General features: G+C 39.7%; 1 protein-coding gene across 1 annotated transcript in view; it reads left to right on the forward strand.

Annotated features, from left to right (window-relative positions):
* Positions 1 to 24862, forward strand: part of LOC149263916 (uncharacterized) — a 155184-nt gene extending 130322 nt beyond the window's left edge. The window contains exons 5-7 of the mRNA XM_089426840.1: positions 23807 to 23917; positions 24054 to 24120; positions 24263 to 24862. Coding sequence (XP_089282966.1) covers positions 23807 to 23917; positions 24054 to 24120; positions 24263 to 24540 — 456 coding nt within the window. The 3' untranslated portion in view covers positions 24541 to 24862. The remainder of the gene's footprint in view (positions 1 to 23806; positions 23918 to 24053; positions 24121 to 24262) is intronic.
* Positions 24863 to 25228: the final 366 nt, after the last annotated feature.

Below are 25228 nucleotides of genomic sequence, written 5' to 3' on the forward strand. Positions count from 1 at the left end.
AACAAGTCCTCCAGTTGTAGGCACTTCCTCTGCTCAACCACGACAGAAGCACATATCTCGTCTATCTCAGCTTGCATCTGTTGCACAGCCTGCTAGTGCTACTACTTCTACAGTTGCAGTTGGAGATGATGATGAGGAGCAGCCATAGGGCCCCCTGTCTGACTCTGATGATGATCCAGAGATTGATCCACATGATCTTGGCTCCTCTGGTAGTGGCTACTAGCCAGTAGTACTGGTCACAGTTTACTTTTGTTGTAGCGGCCATTTCTAGCCTCCTTGGTTATGTGTTTTTGTTTTGATCAATATATCATGATTTATATCATGATTCATAATCATGTATGTATTGGACGGTGCACTAGGTGCCATTTTGATATAATGGATATATTCATGAGCCTACTTTGATCATATGTTGTCTTCCACCTATATTCTAATGCTGTGTGTTTGGAAACATGAATGAAAATTTTTAAAATTATGTTTTTTTATAAAAAAAAAATATTTAATGTATTTTTTACAACAACCGAGTCATTGAAATTGAGCCGGCCGAGTCGATACCGAGTCGGAGTCGGAGTCGGAGTCAACCCTCGGCTGAGTCGGTGTTGGAGTCAGAGTTTTAAAACATTGCTAGCAACTCACATGTGTGAAGGAATCTCTCTCTCCGTGATTCGCAATTTCTGGGGCAACTGTTGCAAGGCACCAGAATTTTCTGGGTTACTGGGGCAACTGTTGTAGGGCTAAAATTCTGGGCCAACTAGTATTGCAGGAGGGCTGAAATTCTCGAAGTGCAGGATCAAGAGCGAAGTGCAGGATCAGATTTGGGTGACTTGACTTGGAGAAGTCCGGGTTTCACCGTAGGTCTAGGTGTGTCTCTCATTGAACAAGAAGAATTTCTCTATTGAAAAGGTTGTTGTGTTTTTCCCCGTAGTGGGTTTTCCTAGGGTAAATCTTGTCTCTCTTTTGTGTATTGTGATCTCTATTGTTCTACTATTCTTTATTGTTGAATTTCTGAAGTATAATTGCTAAATGATATATTGGAACAAGTTAAAAGAAGATCTACATCAAAAGTAATTATCAGAATTTCAAAAATATTGTGCTAACCTTAATTGCACTAGAAAATCAACAATCTTCCCCACCCAAGTTCAAATCTCTGCTAGTGACATTATAAGCATTGTAGTAATGGCTTCGTGCCTATGAATATTGTTGTATTGACTTTGTACCTTGTGAACTCTTAAGTGAGTATACTTGTGGGCTGGCCTGGTATCAACAACCTCACTCTAGCCCTCGAGCTTATATATATATATATATATATATATGATTCATAAATAGTCGTGGATATTGTCACAATAAATTTGATAAAAATATATTGAAATCCAAAATCTATATTATGAGGATTAATTTTCATTAGATTTTTGGATTTGTTAAGTTGTCGTTTTTTGCTTATGCATGCAATATATAAAAAGCAGAAAATAGAGAACAAATAAAAAAAATCACTCACAAACCACAATAACACCAAGATATAACTTGGGAAACCCTTTAAGGAGAAAACCTAGTTGGAATGTGATGTTTCTATGTTCTCCCTTTCTTTGAATGGAAATGGTGCAAATACAAAGGAGAGAGACTTGTGGCCCGTGGGTTGCTATAGAACATAAACAGTCTGTTATGCCCTCTCTCTATCCATTCTCAGCTACTCTACTATGGAATTGTTACCCACCAAAAGTGGGTAACCCCATAGGAGAAATTTTTTCTCCTATTTTGGACATCTAGCTAGCTAGCAACCCTATATTTGCTCAATATATAACGATATGCCACATTTCTTCACCATTTGCACTAGTTAGACACCTCTCACGATTCAGCATTCCTTTTGAAGGAAGGTGGGTCGCCATTCGACAAACACTTAACCATTTTGCAATCATGTGCTTCTACTTACTGTTTTGGGAATTCTAACCTAAGTCAAAGGGTTCACCGAACTTCTAAGTTCAAATTCGAAATTCAGCGAACCCCAAGGAAAAATAGAAGTTTGTTTCTGTTTGGTCAATGGTTCATTGCGGCTTGATGCAATGGCTACTTCCGCGTGTTGTGTGCTCTCTCTATACCACCGACTGGACCAATTATAATGCTTGACTCTCATTGTTGTACTTTGACAGTGTGTTTTGTCGTAATCAGGCCACTGGTGACTCCCTTCCATTGCGTGTGATTGGGGGTCTCATTGCTGCATTGTGACGTTGTGATTTGTTGAAATCAAGTGTCTAGTGAGTCCCTAACTGTGGTGATGGGTGACAGTTGAAGGTTACAATTGTTAACACATGCCGCAATTTGTTTGTTAAAGAGGGTGATATTATCACAACTTAGGTCGCTGTTCACAACCATGATCCACCCCAAAGTGAACTGTGTTTAACCAAGCAATTGTAAATGTATTTGACCAAGTGGGGAGATAAATAGGTTATGAAAAACACTACAACAAGAAGCCATGCCATTACATGGTGGCTGATTATATCTTTTTTGTATTTTTATATCATAATTACTAAGTTGCATGAAACGGGGAAACGGGTACGAGTTTCTGAAACGGGAAGCGATACAAAACGCGACCTCCCCAAATTTTGGAAACGGGGAAACGCGAATATATATATATATATATATATATATATATATATATGCAATCATAAAGCATAAATGATACATTATAATTTATTACACTTAAACATTAAGATTTAATTTACATCACATTTACTCATGAATGATCACATAATGAAAAGAAAAATATCGGAATATCCAAAAGCAACCTTTATTATATATCAAAATCTCAAAATCAGCCTTTATTTATATTAATATATGAGGCTACAAGTACAATAAAGACTATAAGGCTGCAAAAGAGAGATCCAAATCAGGATTTTCTGCATCCACATCCCATTCTTTAGAAGGACCATTGTTGTATTGGGAGTCTCCTCCTACATAGTCGAACGACCTTAGTGCTCTTGATTAAATACACGTTTCATACCCTAGTGCCCTACATGATCTTAATTATTGGGAGTTTCCCATGCATAGAGGGCTTGGTTCTCTTGATTAAATACAAGTTCCATACCCTAGTACATGATAAAATCCAATGGAAACATTGCAATCCCTCCAATCCTGAAATCCTGAAAAACAAATAAGTCTGCTGGATTTTGAGTGAGATCTAAAATTCTACTTTCTCCATATGAAATCCAATGAGGGCGAAACCACTCTCAAACATCCTGAGTAATTTCATGGTAATGTTAAAAATTTAAGTAAAAGGATGAAAATGAAAAATAAAGGAGAATATCACTTTTACTTTAAGAATTTAACATTACCATGAACTGCATATCCCTCAAACTTCCTGATGAACTGCATATCAACACTAGGGCAAAAATTCACTTTTATAACTTTAGAGACGCATCTAGAAGCAACAAGAAGTCACTAACATACCCTAAAAGTAAATTAAAAAACAAATTAAAAAAAAAAAAAAAAAAAAACACAAGTTAACAAGGAAACGTGGGTTGTACGGCCCTGAAACGCGTTTCGGCCATACTAGCCACGTTTCCATTTCGGGAAACGTGGCAGTACGGCCGGAAACGCGTTTCACGGCCGTACCAAACGCGTTTCTGCATTTCGTACCCGTTTCCGTACGGAAACAGACCTCTATACCACGTTTCCTGCAACATAGCATAATTATTATCTATATTATATATTATAAATATATATATATAAGTTTAAATTAGAATTACATTAATAAATCAATAATAAATCTTATATATTTTTCATATATTTATAAATTATTAATAAATATTAGTAAATTATATAGCTTTTATATATAAATTATAAATCATATATAATTACAAATGAATAATAAATATTAATAAATTATTTATATATTAAATATATATTTAAAAATTTATATATGATTTTAAATTAATAATAAAGATTATATATATATATTCGAACTTATTGAGGAACCTTATCTGAACCTTAATGAAAAATTCTAATTTGAATCGAACTCTATTGTTGTTGAACTCGAATTCAAACCTGGATCATGTGACATTGATTCTAACATGGATTGAAGGGTGATCTAGATGATTGACCAATATTGATTGTAAACTTGTTCTCTCACCTTACTAGGGGGGTTAGATTTTTCCCCTAGTCCAATGGGGACCTCCTTTAAGCTCTTAGGGTTATAGGAAGGGCACTACTTGGGAAAATTGGATTGAAAAAACGTTTCCATAACCATTATTCCATAATTGTCACTTTTCACCTTCCCCTGATTTCATGTCCACCTTTTGGGTTCACTGAGATTGGTTCATTGGGATTGGCACCCTCATATCCTCATCCATGAGTTTGGATTATGAACCTTGCCTTGAAGGTTGCTGTAGCTAAAAGAAAGGTAAAAGCATAAGATGGCCACAATGAAAGAAAAATAAAATTTAAAATGCCAAAGATGGCCGACACAATAATTAACATGTGGGCAAAATCCTAGCATGAACGCTACCACCCTCATTAGCCATCACTCAGTTTCTGAGCACTTGATGCTCCATCACATAATGAAGGAACCCTTGCATGTCCCAACCTTGATGAACGAGAAGCTAACTCATCATTAAAGAGTAAATAAATGTTATATCATTAAAAGCAAGCTTGGACACCTGAGCTATGCTCCCTATCAAAGCATTATCAAAAAGAAGTAAATGACACACCAGAGGGGTGGAAAAAGCAAGTCGAGGAAAGGGGTAACTCACCCCTCCACGATTGCTCCCTCCATACATCTATATACTCAGGATGATGGGCCTCCATCAACTTGTTGCACGACCATGGCACCCAACCATAAAGCATTTCCCCTTTGTTGCCACCATTATCGTTAACACCTATGAATTGAAGCGCTGACCTTGGACATGTCACCTCCCCGTAGGGGTTGGAAGCACCTAGTAGGGTAGACCATCTAGCCATCCTTAACAAGGTGGGGAATATTTTTACGGGACTTGGTCTAGTTAGATAATTGATGGTAATCCCAGTTTGAAGTCATATTACCCTTAACCATTATGTATGGTCTACAATGATGCATCTATGGTCATTATCTCTTATGATTGTCATTGGTAGCTTTCACTTGAGTTTGAGACGATTTTTCCTTCACAGAGCAGTAGAGGCCTTTAGGGCACACTCCATGCTCACACTACACATTATGCCTAGGCTGTACCACACTTCCAAAGTGCATTGATGACCTTGCAGATGCAACGTAACCCCTTTAGAGCGGAGTGTTGGGCACTTTGATGATTCCAGTAGTTGATTGGCCCCTTAGAGAAATCCCAGATGCTGAAAATTGAGCTCACTTTGCTTGGTGTTGAGGATTTGTTATGATGTACCCATCGGACTCGGCATGCCCCCAGGCTGTAGGTTCTAACCCCGTACAGAAATTACCTGCATACGAATTCTAAAACACAGAAAATAAACAATGCGAGAGCATAACACATAAAACACATATACACAGAGATTTTCCCCTGGATCCAAAAACCAGGATTACCAGCTTGATTTTTCATTATATTCCTTTCAATGTTACAATACATATTTATACATGCCGAAGCATCCAATACCATGGACCGAAAACCATCGCGACCAAAACCATGTGCGAAAACCATGCACAAAACCATAGGTAGGTTTACCCAACCTGATATAGGTCTGTCCCCCCCTCTAACCCCCTGGTTAACTACGTAGGCTAGTTGTGGAAAGAATATAACACAACCCAACACAGGCTGCCCTAGACATTGTTTTATGTGCTTGACTTGATCCTATACTTGCTGATGGATTTGCTTGATCTTCTAAAATAATTTCTCTGCTTTAAAGCATCCCCTGTGTGATCCTACGTCACTCCTCCTTGCTGTCCATATGTAATATCTGAAGGTGAAGGTGGCAAACATCCAAAACAAGTTTCAAATGGGGGCTCACTTGTAGAAGTGTGGGCTGCTCTTTTATAAGAGTGTTGTATATAAACCCAATTTTCATCCCAAGTCTCTGAATGCTTCTGATTGTAACCCCTCAAAAGTTGAACCAAAGTCTTCTTGACTACTTCTATTTGCCCATATTTATCTAGATAGAATGCTGTAGACCTCTTCGACTTAATTCTCATCTTCTCTCAGGATGTAGTTCAAAATGCATTGAGAAATCTTGTCCCTATTTGAAACAATGCTCCTTGGTATCCGAAAGTGCACCCATACCTGTCCAAAGAAAAATCTTGCTACTTGATCATTGATGATATTTTTAACCTATCAACTACCACAAACAAGTAGTCATGTCCCTTCTTGGTTGTAGGTAAACCTCCCACAAAGTACACGAAAATGCTTTCTCAAGGAAAAGTGTGTATAGGTAAGGGATGGTACATACCCTGTTTTCTGTTACTAGTTTTGTTGGTACAACAAAGCATACATCCTCTTGTGAACCTAGTTACATCTTCTTGCATCCTCGGCCAGTACACATACCTCTATAAGTTGGCCACTGTCTTCCATACACCAAAATGCCTTGCAACCTTGGAGAAGTGAGCCTCTTTGATTAGCTATAGTCACTCACCTATAGGAACACATAACTTGTCTAGTTTGTAGATTAACCCATTCTAGAGATGATAATCAACTATGCTATCTCCATTGTCTGCATGACTTTGGTTTTGCAATTGTTGAAAGTTGAAACACCTCCTTCAAGTTCTCATTCTTAGTATATGCCTCTTTGGGTACATCATGGTGAAAGGCCTAATGTGCATTATAGTTTCCAAAGCTGTGATATTTGATGTGGGTGACCTTGAAAGCATGTTGGTCAGCTTGTTTGTACCACCCTTCGTGTACTTGATCACTAAATGAAACTGCTATAAAAACCCCATCCACTTGTAATGCTTGGTCTTTTGTAATTTACTCTAATCTTGCAAAAACTATAGCGGCTAGTGATCTATGTGGATGACTATCTCCTTTCCCATCAAATATTGTTTCCATTTTTTGACAGTTTGTGCTAGGGCATAGAGCTCCTTGTTGGAGGTGTTGGAAAATGTAACTAGTTTCGGTCTTCATAATTGTCATTGTACTTATGTCAATATCTGTATCTTATGTTACAAGAAAAAGGAGAAAGAAAAGCATTAATTTTAAGCATGGGTTTATGCTTCACTTTATTGGTCATCTAGGTCAAGCATGCATTTCATTCTCCTAGGGTTTGTCATGTCAAAAGAATATTTTTCTTGAGCCAAGAGAGTCTTTGCCAATTGTATAAGACCTTATTGTTCAAGTTGTAACATGTAAAATATATTATTTTGAGTCTAGAAAGTCCTTATGAACCTCCAAGCACAAGTCGGCTCTGTCAGTGACAAGTTGGCCTAGGAGAGGCTATTCGACCTTATGGAAGGGCTATAAATAGAATCAAATTTGACCTCATTTAGCACCAATTCAATCTTTCAAGAAAAAAGTTCGATCTCAAGCAAGGAACATCAAGGAAGCTAAAGCGAAGGTCAAGGAAGCAAAGAGAATTCAAGAAGAACAAAGAAAATCTATTTTTGGGCTATATTCTCCCACACGTGCTAAGAAGCTAGGGCTTCTGCGGCTATTACAAAGGTCGAGATTTCAGATCTAGTTGCAGGTCTGAAACCTTGCTACAAGAAGGTCAAGGTTTGAAACTAAAATGACTAGAAGCAAAGGAGGAAACCCTAGTGAAGAAAAGAGACTAAAATTTGGACTTTTTTGTTCATATGTGTGAAGGAAATTAGGGTTTTAGTGTTGTTGTAGGGCCGAAGAGTTGCAGGTTGAGTTGCGAATCCGAATTGCAGGACCAAAAGTTGGATTAGGGTTGATTTGAAGGACGTTGATTCTTGTTGACTTTGACATATTTTGACTAATTGCAAGGGCTTTGCTGAAGGGCTAACTTGGTGCTTGGAGGAGGACTTGGTCTAAGGTTTTGGGTCTTGGATTTCTCATTTGAAGCATATTCTGTAAGAAGAGAAGAGATTCTTTGTAGGTTTTCCCCTTGGAGGGGTTTTGCCTTGGCTTGAAGCCTACTTCTTGTGTCCATTGTCTTCATTGGTTTTGCTCTTGATAATTGTTTGATGAAAAGATCTAATAAAGGAACATAAGAAGGTAACTAAAGTTCACAAGCAATTATTAAGGTTAAGGAGAATTTGTTTCAATAGCTGCCCTACTACATTCTCCAACATGGTATAAGAGCTAAGGTGAAAGACGAGAAGGCAGTTGGAAGATCATCTTGTGGATGTAAGAAAGGATTGCTTATCAAGGGGAATCATTTATAAAAGGAGACAAGGAAAGAAGAAGGCCTATTGAAGGAAGGAAGGATAAGCTTTCATTGAAGGCTCTCTAGTGCATCATCTTGAAGAAAAGAAAGCATCAACGAATCTTGGAATCATCATCCTCTCACTGAAGTTGTTTGAAGAAACTATTGTTGAAGGGATCCTAGCAGTCATCATTCTAGGGCATCTTTGAAGTCTCTTTGAAAGTCTTGAAAACATCAAGATAGTTGGAGACATCATCAAGGAGGAGGACTCTTGGTTGACAAGTAAGTATCATATTGTCCTCTATGTCTTAATCTATAGATCATATCGCTACATTTGCAACGAAAGAAACAAGCTCGTTGGATCAACAAACTTCCTTGCATGGAAGAAGAGAATTGACTTGGCACTCATAGAAAATGAAGTCATGGAATATGTCCTTGGTGAAGTAGTTGTACCAGACAAAGAGAAGACTCAAGAGTTAGCAAAGTACAAGAAGGGAGAAGTGAGGGCACAAAGGATCATTGTTGAATCCATTAAAGATCCTTTGGTTCCCTTTGATGCTGATTTGAAAACATCCAAGGATATGTATGATAAGTTGGTCAAGTTGTACTCTATAAGTACATCAGGTCAAAAGATTTCCTTGAGAAATCAACTATATAGAATAAGGAAGTCAAAGGATGAAGACATGGCCACTTATCTCATGAAGATCTCACAATAATGGACTAGTTGCAATGGCTTGGGGAAACTATTTACGACTCTGAAATGACCGTTTGTGTATTAAATGCTTTGCCACCTGATTGGAGCAGCTTTGCAACTAGTATCTACTCAAAGAAGGATACTACACCTTTTGATGAATTATGGGCTCAATGTATCTTGGAAGAATCTAGGATCAAGGCAAAGGATGACACCGAATCAAATGAAATATCTCAAGCCTTTATTGCAAGGTCCAAGAATATGAAGAAAGGGAATTTTGGAAAGTCCAAAAGAAAGCCAGATATGTCCAAGATTCAATGCTTTTGATGCAATGAGTATGGACACTAACAAAATGAACAACAAAAGAAAAGAAAGAAGTGAAGCTCACGTAGCTAAAGAAAAGGGAGAACCTGAGAAGAAGCCGAAGGGAGAAGATCCCAAGGATCTTTACTATTAAAGGAAGCTCCATTCTACCACATTCTTTATGCAATTTGTCTTATTTTTATTAAGTAGAAAATAGAGTAGCATGCATTATTGCATTCTCTAGAAAAATCTCAGTTTTTGTAAAAGCATGGCATATGATATAGAGAAATTAGAGTCTACATAATCAATTTGCTATGGGAAGGATCATCTTGCTTAAATAGAATGAGAAGATTGGGACCACACTGCATATTATAGTTCATCCAAACATTTTCTGACATAATGTTAGAGGTAGTCATTTTGCAAAGATGGATCATCAAAATCCTATAAGAACCTTCATTTTGGAAGGTTCTTGGAAGAAGCATTATGACTGGTATATATTCCATCTAGTATGGAAACAATACCCTTGAAGGATGAAGGTATGCAAATGGTCAAGTTGCAGTCTTTCTTTGAAAAATAAATGTATCTTTGATAGGTATAAGAAGCAGGCTCATTCAAGAAAGGATGGCTAAATGGTTGCATGGAGGCAAAGAGATCAAGACTCTCACACAAGATTGAATGGCATAAATATAACACCTGGTGGGATTAGAAACTTTGCCTGCATTTAGATGTACATCTTAGGTGACAACAAGACTTAAATCGATTGTGTTGTGTGCTATTTTTGAGGTTCTAGGAAATATGAAAGATGATGAAATAAGTCTTAAGAATGACAGCAGAAGGATTATTTCAAGAGATCATTAAAAATTGTAGGGCTACATAAGAACGAGAATGAGCTGTAAATAGGTGCAAGGGTTAGTTCAATCAGTTGATGTCACCGTTGTGAGGGCATTGTTAGAATTTTGGTGCACTGTGCAGGTCCTCATTTTGATTCCCACAGGATCAGGCCCACTCTATGCTGCTTCTCGACTTACATTGGGTACCATCCTCAGAATGGGGAGAAATGCCGAAGGGTTTCCTAAATTCTATGCAGTTATTTCCAAGAAAAAATGCTTGTGAGGGATAATAGGAAACCCAGAAGAAGACCATCTAGTTACACAATACAGGTAATTCATTTTTGGAATCTATGAAATATAGTCACATGCATAGACAGTCTTAGATTGACAAGTCTGAAATTTGGATTTCTAAGATAAAAATTTAGCTGGGTTCTTGCAATTGACAATTGGAGTTTTCAAGTGAGCCTGTGTTCTTTTGGGTTGGAATATGCATTCCAAGCTTTTCTGGCACAGACTAGACAAACTGGGAACAACCAGTTTTAAGAATCAAACAAATCCCCGAGTTACCCCCACCAGCGGTAATTTGTAAGAACACAAATGTTATCTAACCTAACTAATGCTGAAGCTAATTCCCATACAATGCTAGCACAATGCTTGAAAACCTGAAATTGGACAACTTTAAAATACAGAGGAAATATCGTAACTTTAGATGTGTATATGCTGTATCTCGTATGGATGTGTCATTGGATTTTGAAGATCAATAAAATCTCGTATCTAATATTGTTAAAATTGGGAACTAGGGCAAAACTTCATGTGGGTCATCTTATTCATGGTTGATAATATTTTTTTTAGATTTCTCTCGTCGAGAGGTGTAGGATTGATATAAAGATCATCCGATTCCGATAAGTATTCATGGAGATATGAATTTATTTTGATTATGGAATTATTATCAAGCCGACCTACAACTCATGTAAGCTCAGAAGCCCAGCAGTCGCATCTATTCAAACACCAGCGTTGTGTATAAATATAGGACTTTTCCTCATTTGGACTCACTCATCTCATCACATCTCTCTCTCCCTACTGCGCAGAAAAGGGTCTCTCCCTCACACATGTGAAGCCGGAAGCTGCTGAAACTGAAGCTGCAACTGTAGAAATAAAGTTTGACTTTCGTGGACTAGAAGATCTCCTCATCTGAACTGCGCTGTAGGTTCATCTGAACCTCCTCTAAAAGTCTCAACTTTTGGTGGTGGAATCAAGTCAATTCGATGGACAGTTTGCAAGATATCGACTGCCCTAGTTTGAAGGAAGCTGCTGAAACTGAAGCTGCAACTGCAGAAGTAAAGTTTGACCTATATGGACTAGAAGATCTCCTCATCTGAACTGCGCTGTAGGTTCATCTGAACCTCCTCTAAAAGCCGCAACTTTTGGTGGTGGAATCAAGTCAATCGACGGACGGTTTGCAAGATATCGACTGCCCTAGTTTGAAGGAAGCTGCTGAAATTGAAGCTGCAACTGCAGAAGTAAAGTTTGACCTGCGTGGACTAGAAGATCTCTTCATCTGAACTGCGCTGTAGGTTCATCTGAACCTGCTTTGAAAGCCGCAACTTTTGGTGGTGGAATCAAGTCAATCCGACGGACGGTTTGCAAGATATCGACTGCCCTAGTTTGAAGGAAGCTGCTGAAACTGAAGCTGCAATTGCAGAAGTAAAGTTTGACCTGCATGGATTAGAAGATCTCCTCATCTGAACTACGTTGTAGGTTCATCTGAACCTCCTCTAGAAGCTGCAACTTTTGGTGGTGGAATCAAGTCGATCCGATGGTCGGTTTGTGAGATATCATCTTCCCTAGTTTGATGATGAAGCCGCTAATGTTGATGCTGCTGATCTAGGGTTTGCTACTGCTGATATAAATCAGATTTATTGTACTATTTCTCTCTGCTGAATTATTGAAGATAAAAGAAGATTTGATCAAAGGGTTTCCCCACACATTGTGGGGTTTGTCCCTGGCTAGCCGCCACATCTTGTGTCTCTTGTCTTGGCTTGTTTTCTGTCGATCGTTTAATGTTCTATGTGCAAGTTTGACCTGCGTGGACTAGAAGATCTCCTCATCTGAACTGCGCTGTAGGTTCATCTGAACCTCCTCTCAAAGCCACAACTTTTGGTGGTGGAATCAGGTCAATCCGACAGACGGTTTGCAAGATATTTACTGCCCTAGTTTGAAGGAAGTTGCTGAAACTGAAGCTGCAACTGCAAAAGTAAAGCTTGACTTGCGTGGACTAGAAGATCTCCTCATTTGAACTGCGCTGTAGGTTCATCTGAACCTCCTCTGAAAGCCACAACTTTTGGTGGTGGAATCAAGTCAATCCGACGGACGGTTTGCAAGATATCGACTACCCTAGTTTGAAGGAAGTTGCTGAAACTGAAGCTGCAATTGCAACTGCAGAAGTAAAGTTTGACCTGCGTGGACTAGAAGATCTCTTCATCTGAACTGCACTGTAGGTTCATTTGAACCTCCTCTAGAAGCCACAACTTTTGGTGGTGGAATCAAGCCGATCCGACGGTCGGTTTGTGAGATATCGTCTGCCCTAGATGAAGCCGCTAATGTTGATGCTGTTGATCTAGGGTTTGCTACTGCTGATATAAATCAGATTTATTGTACTATTTCTCTCTGCTGAATTATTGAAGATAAAAGAAGATTTGATCAAAGGGTTTCCCCACACATTGTGGGGTTTGTCCCTGGCTAGCCGCCACATCTTGTGTCTCTTGTCTTGGCTTGTTTTCTGTCGATCGTTTAATGTTCTATCTGCACTTTACTTTATTTACATGTGATTGCTAATCTGTGGAATATAATAAGAAAAAGAAGTATACTGTTATAAGCATAGAACATACCATAACTTAACATGGGATCAGAGCTGAGGTGAAGACAAAGCCCAAGCAAGAGCAAGAGTAATCACTGAAGAGAAGATTGGCAAGGCTATCCTAAAAGAACGATGGGGTCCTCAACACTCTTTCCTGCCGAAGACAAGCTTCGTGAGAAAGATGACTATCACGGATGGAAGATGTCTATCGATCTAACCTTAGAAGACCAAGGAGTGTTGGACCATGTAAGAGGCAATATTGTTGAGCCTCCATCAAATGCATCCACCGCTGCCTGGAACAAATGGAAAACCAGAGAAGTCAAAACAAAGAAGATCATCTGGGACTCTATCAAGAAGCACTTGGTGGCCTACATCTCTGATCTGAACACCTCCAAGGAAATCTACGATAGACTAGTGAATTTATTTAAAGTTAATGATGCAAATCAAGTTTTGTTTCTTAGAAATAAGCTGAGGGAAATCAAGAAGGGTAAAAATGGGAGTATCAAGCATATTTCTTAAGAATCACCGAGATCAAGAACGATCTCCTATCTATTGGGGAGACTATTACTGACAGACAAATGGCACTCACGACTCTTGGAGGATTACCAGCCGAATGGTACGTGTTCAGGACTACTCTTCTGAACAATAATGTAATTCCTGGTTTCAAGGAATTAATGGCTAGATGCATTCAAGAAGAAACAAGGGTAGAAGAGCAAGAAATGCCCATGCCTAAAGGTCCTCCTGCTGCCTTTTTCTTCTCATGCTAAGAAATAATTCCGGGACAATCAAAAGGAAAGGCTGGACCTAAGGATGGAAGAAAAGGACGATGTTACATCTGCGATAAAGCAGGTCACTATGCAAGGGAGTGCCATGATAGAAAGGACTCACACCGGGACGATGATCAAAATCCCTCTGATGGCAATCAAAGGAATGACAAATTCAATAGCAACGGTAAGAGGAGGGTTGGGAATCAAGGAAGAGGACAACCATTCAAGAAGGCTAGAAATTCAAGGATGTATTAAATGCACCTGACCTCAAAAGAACCTGGTGTCCATCTCAACAATGGAAGACAAAGGCGATAAGGTAACCTTTAGCGATGGCAAGGTACATATATGGAAAAATAATGTTAAATATGCCTTTACTCTTGGGTTTCGTGTTGATTCATTATATCAGGTCAATGGAAGTCCGCTAGGTGTCATATCTTATGACACATCTCTTCAGTCCGAACTTTGGCATTGGAGGTTTGCCCACCTTCATTACAAAGCTCTATCCGATGTAAGACAGATGGTAACAGGGATGCCCGAATTCCAAGTAGAGAAAAAAGGTGTATGTCCAGGATGTGCCGAAGGAAAGCTCAAAAGGGGACCATTCCCCTCAAGTCAAAGCAAGACCTCCGATATGTTACAGTTGGTTCACTCTAGCATATTTGAGGTTGGCATTCAGAGGGAGACTACTACACCACATACTCCTGAGCAGAATGGTGTGGCGGAAAGGAAGAATCGTACGATTGTGGAAGCTGTCTCTATGGGTAGATAATGTAACAATGCCTGATGTGGAGGAACCCATGGATCCCATTTATCCACCTCAGCCTTCCTCTTCTAAGAAGAGGCCTTCATGGCTTAGGGGGATACTTGATGATGCTGAAGGACATGCTGCACCTCGAGGAACCTTCCGTGAAAGTAAGAAACCCAACAGGTAGCAGGGATACCTGACCAATATGAGCACAATCATACAAAATGAGCCTTCATCATTCTCAGATGTCGTCAAGCATCAAGTATGGAAGGATGCTATGACCGAAGAATATGAGTCTATTATGAAGAATGATGTCTGGGAAGTAGTTCCCAGACCCCAGGACAAGACAGCTGTTACTTCCAAATGGCTTTACAAGATAAAGCATGCAGCAGATAGAAGTACGGAAAAGTATAAGGCTCGTTTTGTTGCTCATGGTTTCTCCTAGAAGGAAGGTATAGACTATGATATTTGCACCTGTTGCCAGATATACGACCATCCGCTTGATCATAGCCCTTATGGCTTCACAAGGATGGAACCTACATCAGATGGATGTCAAGACTGCGTTCTTGCACGGTTCGATCAAAGAAGAGGTCTATGTGGAGCAACCTGAAGGATTTGGGATTTATGATTGAAAATCTCATGTTTGCAGGTTGAAGAAGGCTCTCTATGGGCTGAAGCAAGCACCCCGAGCATGGTATGAGAGGATTGATAGCTACTTGATGAAGCTGGGATTCACTAGGAGTGAAGCCGATCCTAACCTTTACCTTAAGGTTGAAGATGATAAGCCTCTCATACTAGTGTTATACGTGGATGACCTCTTTCTAACAGGTGCATACCCTCTCATTCACAAATGTAAGAGGGAGTTGACTTCTGAATTTGAAATGAAGAACCAAGGATTTGAAGTGTGGCAGAAGCCAAGGGAAATTTTCCTATCTCAAGTAAAATATGTGGTGATGATTCTGAAAAGATTTGGTATGATGGACTGCAAGCCTGTGACTACCTCGAGGATCTTAACTTTCAGAAGTTATATGGTAGTGATGTCGGACCAGATTTGGGAAATGCCTTTGAGTTTCAAAAACTCATTCGCGTTGATGTTCTTGGTGAACCTCTATCCGAACATATGTTTTGCAGTTAGCATTGTGAGTTCATATTTGGTTGAGCTTCAGTAGATTGGTGCCAAGAATCTTCTAAGATATCTTTAGGACACAATCTCTCATGGATGGAGATACATTACCGGAAATATGAAACTGCATGATTATTTGAATGCTGATTAGGCAGGTAGTGTGGAGGATCACTGGAGCACTTTTAGTGCTGTTTCTCTTTGGATTCGGCTTCGATATAATGGATGAGCAGGAAGCAGAAGTCGGTTGCCATAAGCACCGCCGAGACTGGATACATATCTACGAGTATGAATTCGTATGAAGCTGCCTGGTTGGGGAAGCTCTTCAGTGAGCTGTTTGAACACATACCATTGTGATTCTCTGTAACAACCAGAGGTGGGATTCGATTATTGAAGAATCCCGTATTCGTCGATTGCTCCAGCAGATAGACATCATCTGGGATATGGTAAGTCGATGAGCAAGGAGGCTCCATCACACTAAGATGATGTACAAGTCAATACACCTTGTGAAAGGCCCGAGGAAAGATCTAATCTGTGATTTTCCCAAACGACTTGGAGTCGTCAAGAAACCCTTGTACAAGGGTCCTGCATGTTGCATACATTGAGCTCTGGGAGCTTTGAGGGCTTGCGGTTCTTACTGGAGCAACATAAGACCACAAGGTGACTCACCCTCCCCTGGTGGTGCGCACTGGAACAAGATGATTCGCTCTCTTGTGGGACAAGATGATTCGCTCTCTTGTGGAACAGGATGATTCGCTCTCCTGTGTAGCAGGATGATTAGTTCTCTTGCGAGGCCTGGATTGATGTGTTCTCCATGGCGACTGTAGCAGGATTGATGTGTTCTCCTGTGAGGCCTAGATTGATGTGTTCTCCATGGCTTTGTAGCAGGATTGATGTGTTCTCCTGTGAGGACAGGATTGATTAGTTCTCCTGTCAAGGCATCCTACCCATGCAGTCTGGGACTCATGGGAAGTACCTCTCATTTGATTAATGAGCAGGGAAATGAAGTTAGGGACCATAGTTGTACTGATGGACGCATCGTTGTATCTACTGTACTCCCTACGCTAGGATGACCTCCATTGATCTGGGATCAATGATACTGGTCTGGGACCAGTGGTAGGAGTTGTACCATACTATGACATTGACTTCGGGTCAGTTGAGACTGGTCTGTGACCAGTGGTACATACTCTGAGACTGACTTCGTGTCAGTGCAGTACTGGTCTGGGACCAGTGAGAGTGGTACATATTATGACGCTGACTTCGGGTCGGTTAAGACTGGTCTGGGACCAGTGGTACACTCTCTGAGACTGCGATACTGGTCTGGGACTAGTTGTAGGAGTGGTACTTACTATGAAGTTGACTTCGGGTCAGTTGAGACTGGTCTGAGACTAGTGGTACGCACTCTGAGACTGACTTTGAGTCAGTGGAGGATGATACTGGTCTGGGACCAGTGGAGTTGTACTCACTATGACACTGACTTCAGGTTGGTTGAGACCCATGTTGCTTGGGAGCGGGAGCGGGAGCGAAAACGGGAGCGGGAGCGACCATTTTCAGAAGCTCCCGGTTTGGGAGCGAATCCGGGAGCGATTTTTTAAACAAATATATATTTTATATATTTTTTAATTTTTCGCTGTGCTTCCGCTCCCGTTACTTTTCTAGTTACTTGTGGACATGGTTGATGACGATTATAATTTCTAGATGATTGATCTGATATGGTTCAATGATTAATCTATGTTTTTTATGTCTAATTTATCATTCTACATGTTTTTGTTGACATATATGTATCAAAAATTAAAAAATATAAATTATATTTTTTAATTTATATTTTTAAAAAAATATATATTAAAAAACATAAAAAACATGTTTTTTAATGGGAGTTCTTAAGTGTATATGAAGTTAAATTATATATGTCTTTGGCGATGTTTTTTAATGTGGTCCAAAATTAAAAAACATGTTTTTTATGTTTTTTAATATATATTTTTAAAAAAATATAAATTAAAAAATATAATTTATATTTTTTAATTTTTGAGACATATATGTCAACAAAAACATGTAGAATGATGAATTAGACATAAAAAACATAAAAAACATAGATTGATCATTGAACCATATCAGATCAATCATCTAGAAATTATAATCGTCATCAACCATGTCCACAAGTTAGTAAAATACATATTACAACTGCAACATATTGAGTCTCATGAATCATGATTCATCAAATTCAATCTTAAAGTTTCAACTTCAAGCTTTCAAAATTGAAAATTCAATAACATTTATCATCATTGATCATCAAAGTTGTACTTGTAAGCTAAGTTTAACCATTACAAGAAGTAATATCTAAGATATTTCTAAATCCTAACTTCTAACTGTTAACATGATATGAAATGTTATAAATTTATAAAATGAAACATGAATAATGAAATGAAATGAAACAACTTTAGTCTTTCACGAAGCATCATATTCATAATTCACATCATTACCAATGAGTTATAATTGCCAAGGCCCGACTTCAAACTTGAAATTTTCATTGTCACAGTGATATATTGTTTACAAAAAATATCATTATGATATGAAAGAGTCAAGAGTCAAGGACTCAAAACTCAATAGTTGTGAAAACTAAAGTCTAATAGAAACTAAAAAAGACAAGTAAACTGTAAATCAGAATCTACATGTGGCCCTTGCCACGGGAGTCTCCAGGAGTATAAGCAGGTCGTGGTGGTCTTCTAGGAGTCTCCCGCACAGACCGACGACCAGAACTAGAACCTCCACGTGAGGGTGTAGATGGAGGTGGCGACAGCAAAGGAACAAGACTCGGACCTCGAGCACTGCTACTGGATGGTGGAGGTGGAGGTGGAGGTGGCATGGCTGCTGCAGCTGCTTCATCTTCATCCCTTACAAGTTCCTCTTCCAGTTCTTCAATATGTACAATGCCATCCTCCAAATTATCATCCTCTGGGTGATTGTCCCAAATTTTATATGTGGGATCCTCATAAGCCCGATCACAGTAATGACTCAACAACCTCAAGTTGTAGTGCACATAAACCAGGCTTTCTGCTCGGTTTTCATTGAGTTTGTTTCTTTTCACATTATGTATGTAGCTGTAGGTGCTCCAACACCTCTCTGCAGAAGAAGTATTTACAACCTGTGAAAGAACTTCTTTTGCCAATTTTGGCAAAAGTCCATGCCCGCCATATGTTTCCCACCATGTGAGAGTATCAAATCTATCTCTGTCGTCCATTGCATGGAAGTTACCATACAAACCAGTGCCACTGAAGTATCTGCCTATTTCAAGGCGCACAACTGCACATTCCTCCCTGTCAGGTACCAACTTTTCTAATGCTTCCAAATATCCTTTAGTTACCTCTGGATCTAATGGGGTTTGGTCCTAACCCCACCCCCTGCTGCAGGTCGGCCCAACCAAGATGTAGAGTAGTATTTTGGCGTAAGGATATACGCCAAGCAATGTAGTGGAAGATTAAGCCTATTCCACCGTTCACACACACAATCGTGAATCAGTTTGTACAAGTTGGGATCTCTATTATGAACAATGTCTTTTATTTCCCCCAACATGGTATCCATTTGCTCATACACCTCGCCAATCACTGGTTTGTCTGTATCTGCAAACCGAATCATGTGATAAATTGGCTTGGTGAAATCCAATACCTGCCTCATAGTTGTCCAAAACTGCCCATCAAGAGCGGCCTCCTCCACCATTTCAAAACCTGCCATGTCAGCTACATTTTTAGCCCTTTCCTTTAATACCTGCCAATGTGGACTTGATCCCATGCTAGCTAATGCCTCTCTTACCTTCAAAAGGCGCCTGAAGGTGAGGTAATAGCTACCAAATCTGGTCTTCGCAATCTTCAACAACTCCAATCTCGAGTGACTGCGGAAAAGGCCATGGGTATTGCTATGATTTGTAATAAATTTTATCATTTGTTTGCCTTTCTTGTACAAATCACCAATCCATTGGTATTGTTCATTTTGTTCTTGACAATATCATGCAACAGAAGGTTCAATGTGTGAACCAAACATCCAGACCAAAATATGTTGGGGTATTTATCCTCAATAATTGCTCCCGCTGCCTTACAATTAGGAGCATTATTAGTGATGACTTGGATGACATTGTATGGGCCAATACGCTCAATTGTTTCAAGTAATGCTTCTACAATGTTGATGGCGGTCTTGAACTTGTCTGAGTAATCATGTGCAGCTATAAAGATGGGACCACTAACAGACACAGCAAGAACACTTATCAATGGCTTGCCTTTTACATTTGTCCATCCATCAGATACAATGGACACCCCATGGTCAGTCCAAGAACTTGTCATTCTATTCAAAGAATGTGATATTTTTGCTTTTTCATGATCAAGGCCAACGGTTCTTACCTTGTCATACCCAGGGCTCTTGTATCCTTTAGGGGCATCATTTATGGCAGAAACCATTTCGTGCAAATAAGGTGCGCGAAGAACATTGAATGGTATCCCACATGCATAGAGAAACCTGTAAACCTTTGAATCCACATCATTCCTACACCCCTCATCAAGGAAATCTGATATGGTTCTACGCCTTAAAGATGATGACCCTGTGCCTCCATATCCATTGCCTTGGGAGGACGCTGAAGGAGTTCTTTGTGATTGTGAGCTTGGTTCAAAGAAACCCCTTGATTTTTTTGATCTGTGTTGGGCTTCCTCCTCTTCCCTTATGTATTTGGCTCTATCCGCCGCTGACACGGCTGTACAAGTTTTGATTCCTATTTGTTTGTCTCCATCCCATGGCCTTTTCCCGCAGAGGTGTCTTCTATCATGGGTGTATGAACTTGTGTAATCAGTGTTGCAATGGGGGCAATGAAATTTAGTGGTTCCACCCCCTCTCCCTGTTTCAGCCCTGTTAACATATTTCCACAATGGAGTTTGGTCTTGTTTAGTTTTTTGAGGGTCATGTTCACCCTCCTCCAGCTCCTCCTCACCGGGGTTTTCACCAATTTGACTTTCTCCAGCTTCTTCATCCCCCTCTTTAGTTTGGCCCCTCGGTTTCCTACTCTCCAGCACCATAATAACCATAAAAGGGACCAGGAAGAGGAAAATGCCAAGAAATATAGCCAGGTCCATGGTGTTTGATGTTTGTAGGGTTTTGATTCTTGAATCTGCAAATTAATTTAATTTATTGGGATTAATTAATTTAATTAATTAATTTAATTTAAATTTATGATTTTTAAACTCAATAAACTAAATTAAATTAACTAAATCACTACCTAACTAAACTAAGTAAATTACTAAGTTACTTACCTCTGCAGGCTTGCTCCTCGCTCCTCGGCACTTGCTCCTCGCTCCTCAGCACTTGCTCCTCGCTCCTTTGCTTTTGCTCTTGCTCCAAACTCTTGCTCAATGAAGTCACAATGAAATTTTTTTAGGCCCATTGGGCTTTTAAAACCATTTTTTTTAATTTGATTTTTTTGGCGTCCGCGGAAATTTTTTCCGCCGGATCGCTCCCGACGCCGGTCGAAACGCTCCCGGAGCAATTTTTTACGCTCGGGAGCGATCGGGGAGTGATCGCTCCCCGATCGCTCCCGAGCGTTAAAAATCGCTCCGGGAGCGATCACTCCGCGAAACGCTCTCGAACAGGGCAGGGAGCGTAAATTTTTTTTAGGGAGTGCGCTCCTGAAAATTGCTCCCATCCGGGAGCGATTTTGGGAGCGCGCTCCGGAGCCGCTCCGGCCCGGAGCGCGATTCGGGAGCGGGTTCGGGGGGGGGGGGGGGGGGGGGCGCTCCCCCGCAACTATGGTTGAGACTGGTTTGGGACCAGTGGTACATACTCTGAGACTGACTTTGAGTCAGTATGATACATCCTCAATCATTTCTTCTTCTTCATAATTCGAACAAAAGCAGAGCAGAACAAAACAAAGTAGAGCAACGCATAATAGAGCAGAGCCATACAGATCAGTACAGGGTAGAACAAGACAAAGTAGAACATGCAGAATAGAGCAGAGCAGGGCAAGGGTCAGGCTGTACAGGGCAGTGCATTTGATGGATGAATAGTAATGACCGATAGACAGATTGCAGATGAAGTTCTCCCTAGTTGAGTGGGAGTGTTAAAATTGACAACTAGGGCAAAACTTCATGTGGGTCATCTTATTCATGGCTGATAATATTTTTATTAGATTCTTCTTGTCGAGAGGTGTAGGATTGATATAAAGATCATTCGATTCCGATAAGTATTCATGGAGATATGAATTTATTTTGATTATGGAATTATTATCAAGCCGACCTACAACTCATGTAGGCTCAGAAGCCCAACAGTCGCATCTATTCAAACACCAACGTTGTGTATAAATATAGGAGGACTTTTCCTCATTTGGACTCACTCATCTCATCACATCTCTCTCTCTCTACTGCGCAGAAAAGGGTCTCTCCCTCACACATGTGAAGCCGGAAGCTGCTGAAACTGAAGCTGCAACTGTAGAAGTAAAGTTTGACCTGCATGGACTAGAAGATCTCCTCATCTGAACTGCACTGTAGGTTCATCTGAAACTCCTCTGAAAGCCTCAACTTTTGGTGGTGAAATCAAGTCAATCCGACGGATGGTTTGCAAGATATCGACTACCCTAGTTTGAAGGAAGCTGCTGAAACTGAAGCTGCAACTGTAGAAGTAAAGTTTGACCTGCGTGGACTAGAAGATCTCCTCATCTGAACTGCGCTGTAGGTTCATCTGAACCTCCTCTGAAAGCCGCAACTTTTGGTGGTGGAATCAAGTCAATCCGACGGACAGTTTGCAAGATATCGACTGCCCTAGTTTGAAGGAAGCTTGCTGAAACTGAAGCTGCAACTGCAGAAGTAAAGTTTGACCTGCGTGGACTAGAAGATCTCCTCATTTGAACTGCGTTGTAGGTTCATCTAAACCTCCTCTGAAAGCTGCAACTTTTGGTGGTGGAATCAAGTCAATCCGACGGACAGTTTGCAAGATATCGACTGCCCTAGTTTGAAGGAAGCTGCTGAAACTGAAGCTGCAACTGCAGAAGTAAAGTTTGACCTGCGTGGACTAGAAAATCTCCTCATCTGAACTGCGCTGTAGGTTCATCTGAACCTCCTCTAGAAGCCGCAACTTTTGGTGGTGGAATCAAGCAGATCCGACGGTTGGTTTGTGAGATATCATCTGCCCTAGTTTGATAATGCCGCTGATCTAGGGTTTGCTACTGCTGATATAAATCAGATTTATTGTACTATTTCTCTCTGCTGAATTATTGAAGATAAAAGAAGATTTGATCAAAGGGTTTCCAACTTTCCCCACACATTGTGGGGTTTGTCCCTGGCTAGCCGCCACATCTTGTGTCTCTTTTCTTGGCTTGTTTTCTGTCATTCGTTTAATGTTCTATCTGCACTTTACTTTATGTACATGTGATTGCTAATCTGTGGAATATAATAAGAAAAAGAAGTAAATTGTTATAAGCATAGAACATACCATAACTTAACAAATATCTAATTTTATATTTTCTTGATGCTGCCACATATGAAAGTGGACTTTTCATACTTGTCACATATCTTCATCTACACGTTAAAACTTCAGAGTTGTAAAATTTGCAGCACCAATAAACCTTTGGAGCAGGTGTTTCAAAATACTGATCCCATGCTTTGCCTGTAAACCTGATACTATACCGTCATTCCCAAACCCTTTTTGGCAATTGCTGCGATGCATTTCTCATTGTCGCATATACAGAAATGACAATAAGTTGGTATCAATCTACCCATCCCATTTGTCATAAATTTTATATTTTGGCCATTGTTTTTTGGTTGAATGAGCTGTGGAGGCTGGGACAAATGATCTGACATTCTCGATATTTGTCAGTGTTTTGTTGGTATTTCTCTATAACTTATGGAAACAATTTCAACTCATACTTCTCTGTATTGTCTGTTTGAAATAAACTGAATTCCCTGCTTAGATTCTAAGATAAAATTAGTGCGAGCTTTCAAGAAACTAAGTTTCTTGCCTCAGTTCGTACACTCTTTCGAGATGTTATCATGATGAAATTGTTAGGATCTTATTTGCTCTATCTTTTATGTAGCGATTTAATGATATGTTTTGAATCGATATGACATGTTTCGTAGCTGATCCTTGTTTTTAATATAAAGGATGCAGCCTCAGTTACAATTTTATTATTCTGCAGCATACTATTGCCAAATTTGAATATGAGGGCTGTTTCAAAATCTGATAGAAACTAAAATCTGATATTATTGGTCTTCATGTAGAGCCCTAAGAAGGTGAATTTGGTGGCGGCTCTTGTTCGAGGAATGCGTGTGGAAGATGCTCTGTTGCAAATGCAAGTAACTGTGAAACGGGCTGCTAAGACTGTATATAAGGTAAGCTATAGGCAATTACCTTTTGATTGGTTAAAAGGTATGCTCGAGTTCATTATTCAATGGATGTGTTTTGCTCATTTCTATGGTAGATTCTGTTTAGATGGTTGAAAAGTGGATCCCCACGATCTTGATGCAGGTTATACATTCAGCTCGTGCAAATGCTGTGCACAATCATGGTTTAGATGGTGATCGTCTCATTATTGGTATGTTCGCCATGGAAAAGCTTTTTATATATAGTAAACTTATTAAATAAAGCTTCATAACTTAGTGTTTAGTTGAAAAGCAAAACTTCTGTGGTGACAGAACATATCTGACCTCTGTGGTGACTGTTTTTAATCTTAACAGATCAAGCCTTTGTTGGTAAAGGCCTCTTTCGCAAGACAATATCTTATCATGCTAAAGGCAGATCTGGTATCAGAGTACGACCCCAATGTAGGCTTACTGTGATTGTTAGAGAGCTTGAACCGAAAGAAGAAGCTGAAATAGCAAAGCTTCGAGTGCGGAAATTTAAGAAGTTATCAAAACGTGAGCACCGTCTTGTTCCTCATAAGCTTGTTGAGACACAATGGCGGTGGCATCGTAAACCAAAGGATCAAGCTGCTTCGGGATCAACAATGGCTTAGATTCCACAGATATTACTCAACTCTACATGTTTATAAGACATCCACACCCAGGATCATACATTTTATTTTCAATCTTGATTTTGAGCTGGTATCAAAGATAACTTCATGTCTGGATCCACACCCATGTTCTCACTGTGGTTTAAAGAGTCCGTAATGGCCATGATTAATACCAACTTTTACCTAAATTGAAATGAGATGGATTACTGCTGCTAGTCATAGATTGCTTTTAGGGTTCGCAGATCATGATATTGTTTACAATTTTTTATTACTATATCGAAGCCATTGGAAAGGCAAGTATAATTGAGAATAAATTTGATAGGTATATTGTGAAACATGGGGTAAAGTTATTCAAACTTTCTTGATATTTGTTTCAGGAATGAAAAGTCTACAATATTAAAACCTTGAAACGTAGTGTACATAAAGAGGTATAACGAAAGCTTAATATTACTCACACGAAATTGTCCAGGGCAACTTTGTTCAGAGTATGCATGTCCCCAAGTTCGATTTTTATAAACGCTGGACTTTTCGAGCAGCCTTAGTGGAAAACTAGGTCGACTATTATTAAGATCTTGTGGACTTGTTGAGCAGCATTAGTGGAAAACTAGGTCGACTATTATTAAGATCTTGTGGACTTGTTGAGCAGCATTAGTGGAATACTAGGTCAACTTTTATTAAGATCTTGTGAACT

The sequence above is a fragment of the Pinus tabuliformis genome, chromosome 6 (assembly GCF_031772625.1).
Source record: "Pinus tabuliformis cultivar Carrire ecotype Pingquan chromosome 6, CPIR1, whole genome shotgun sequence".
In the NCBI taxonomy this organism is placed as follows: Eukaryota; Viridiplantae; Streptophyta; class Pinopsida; order Pinales; family Pinaceae; genus Pinus; species Pinus tabuliformis.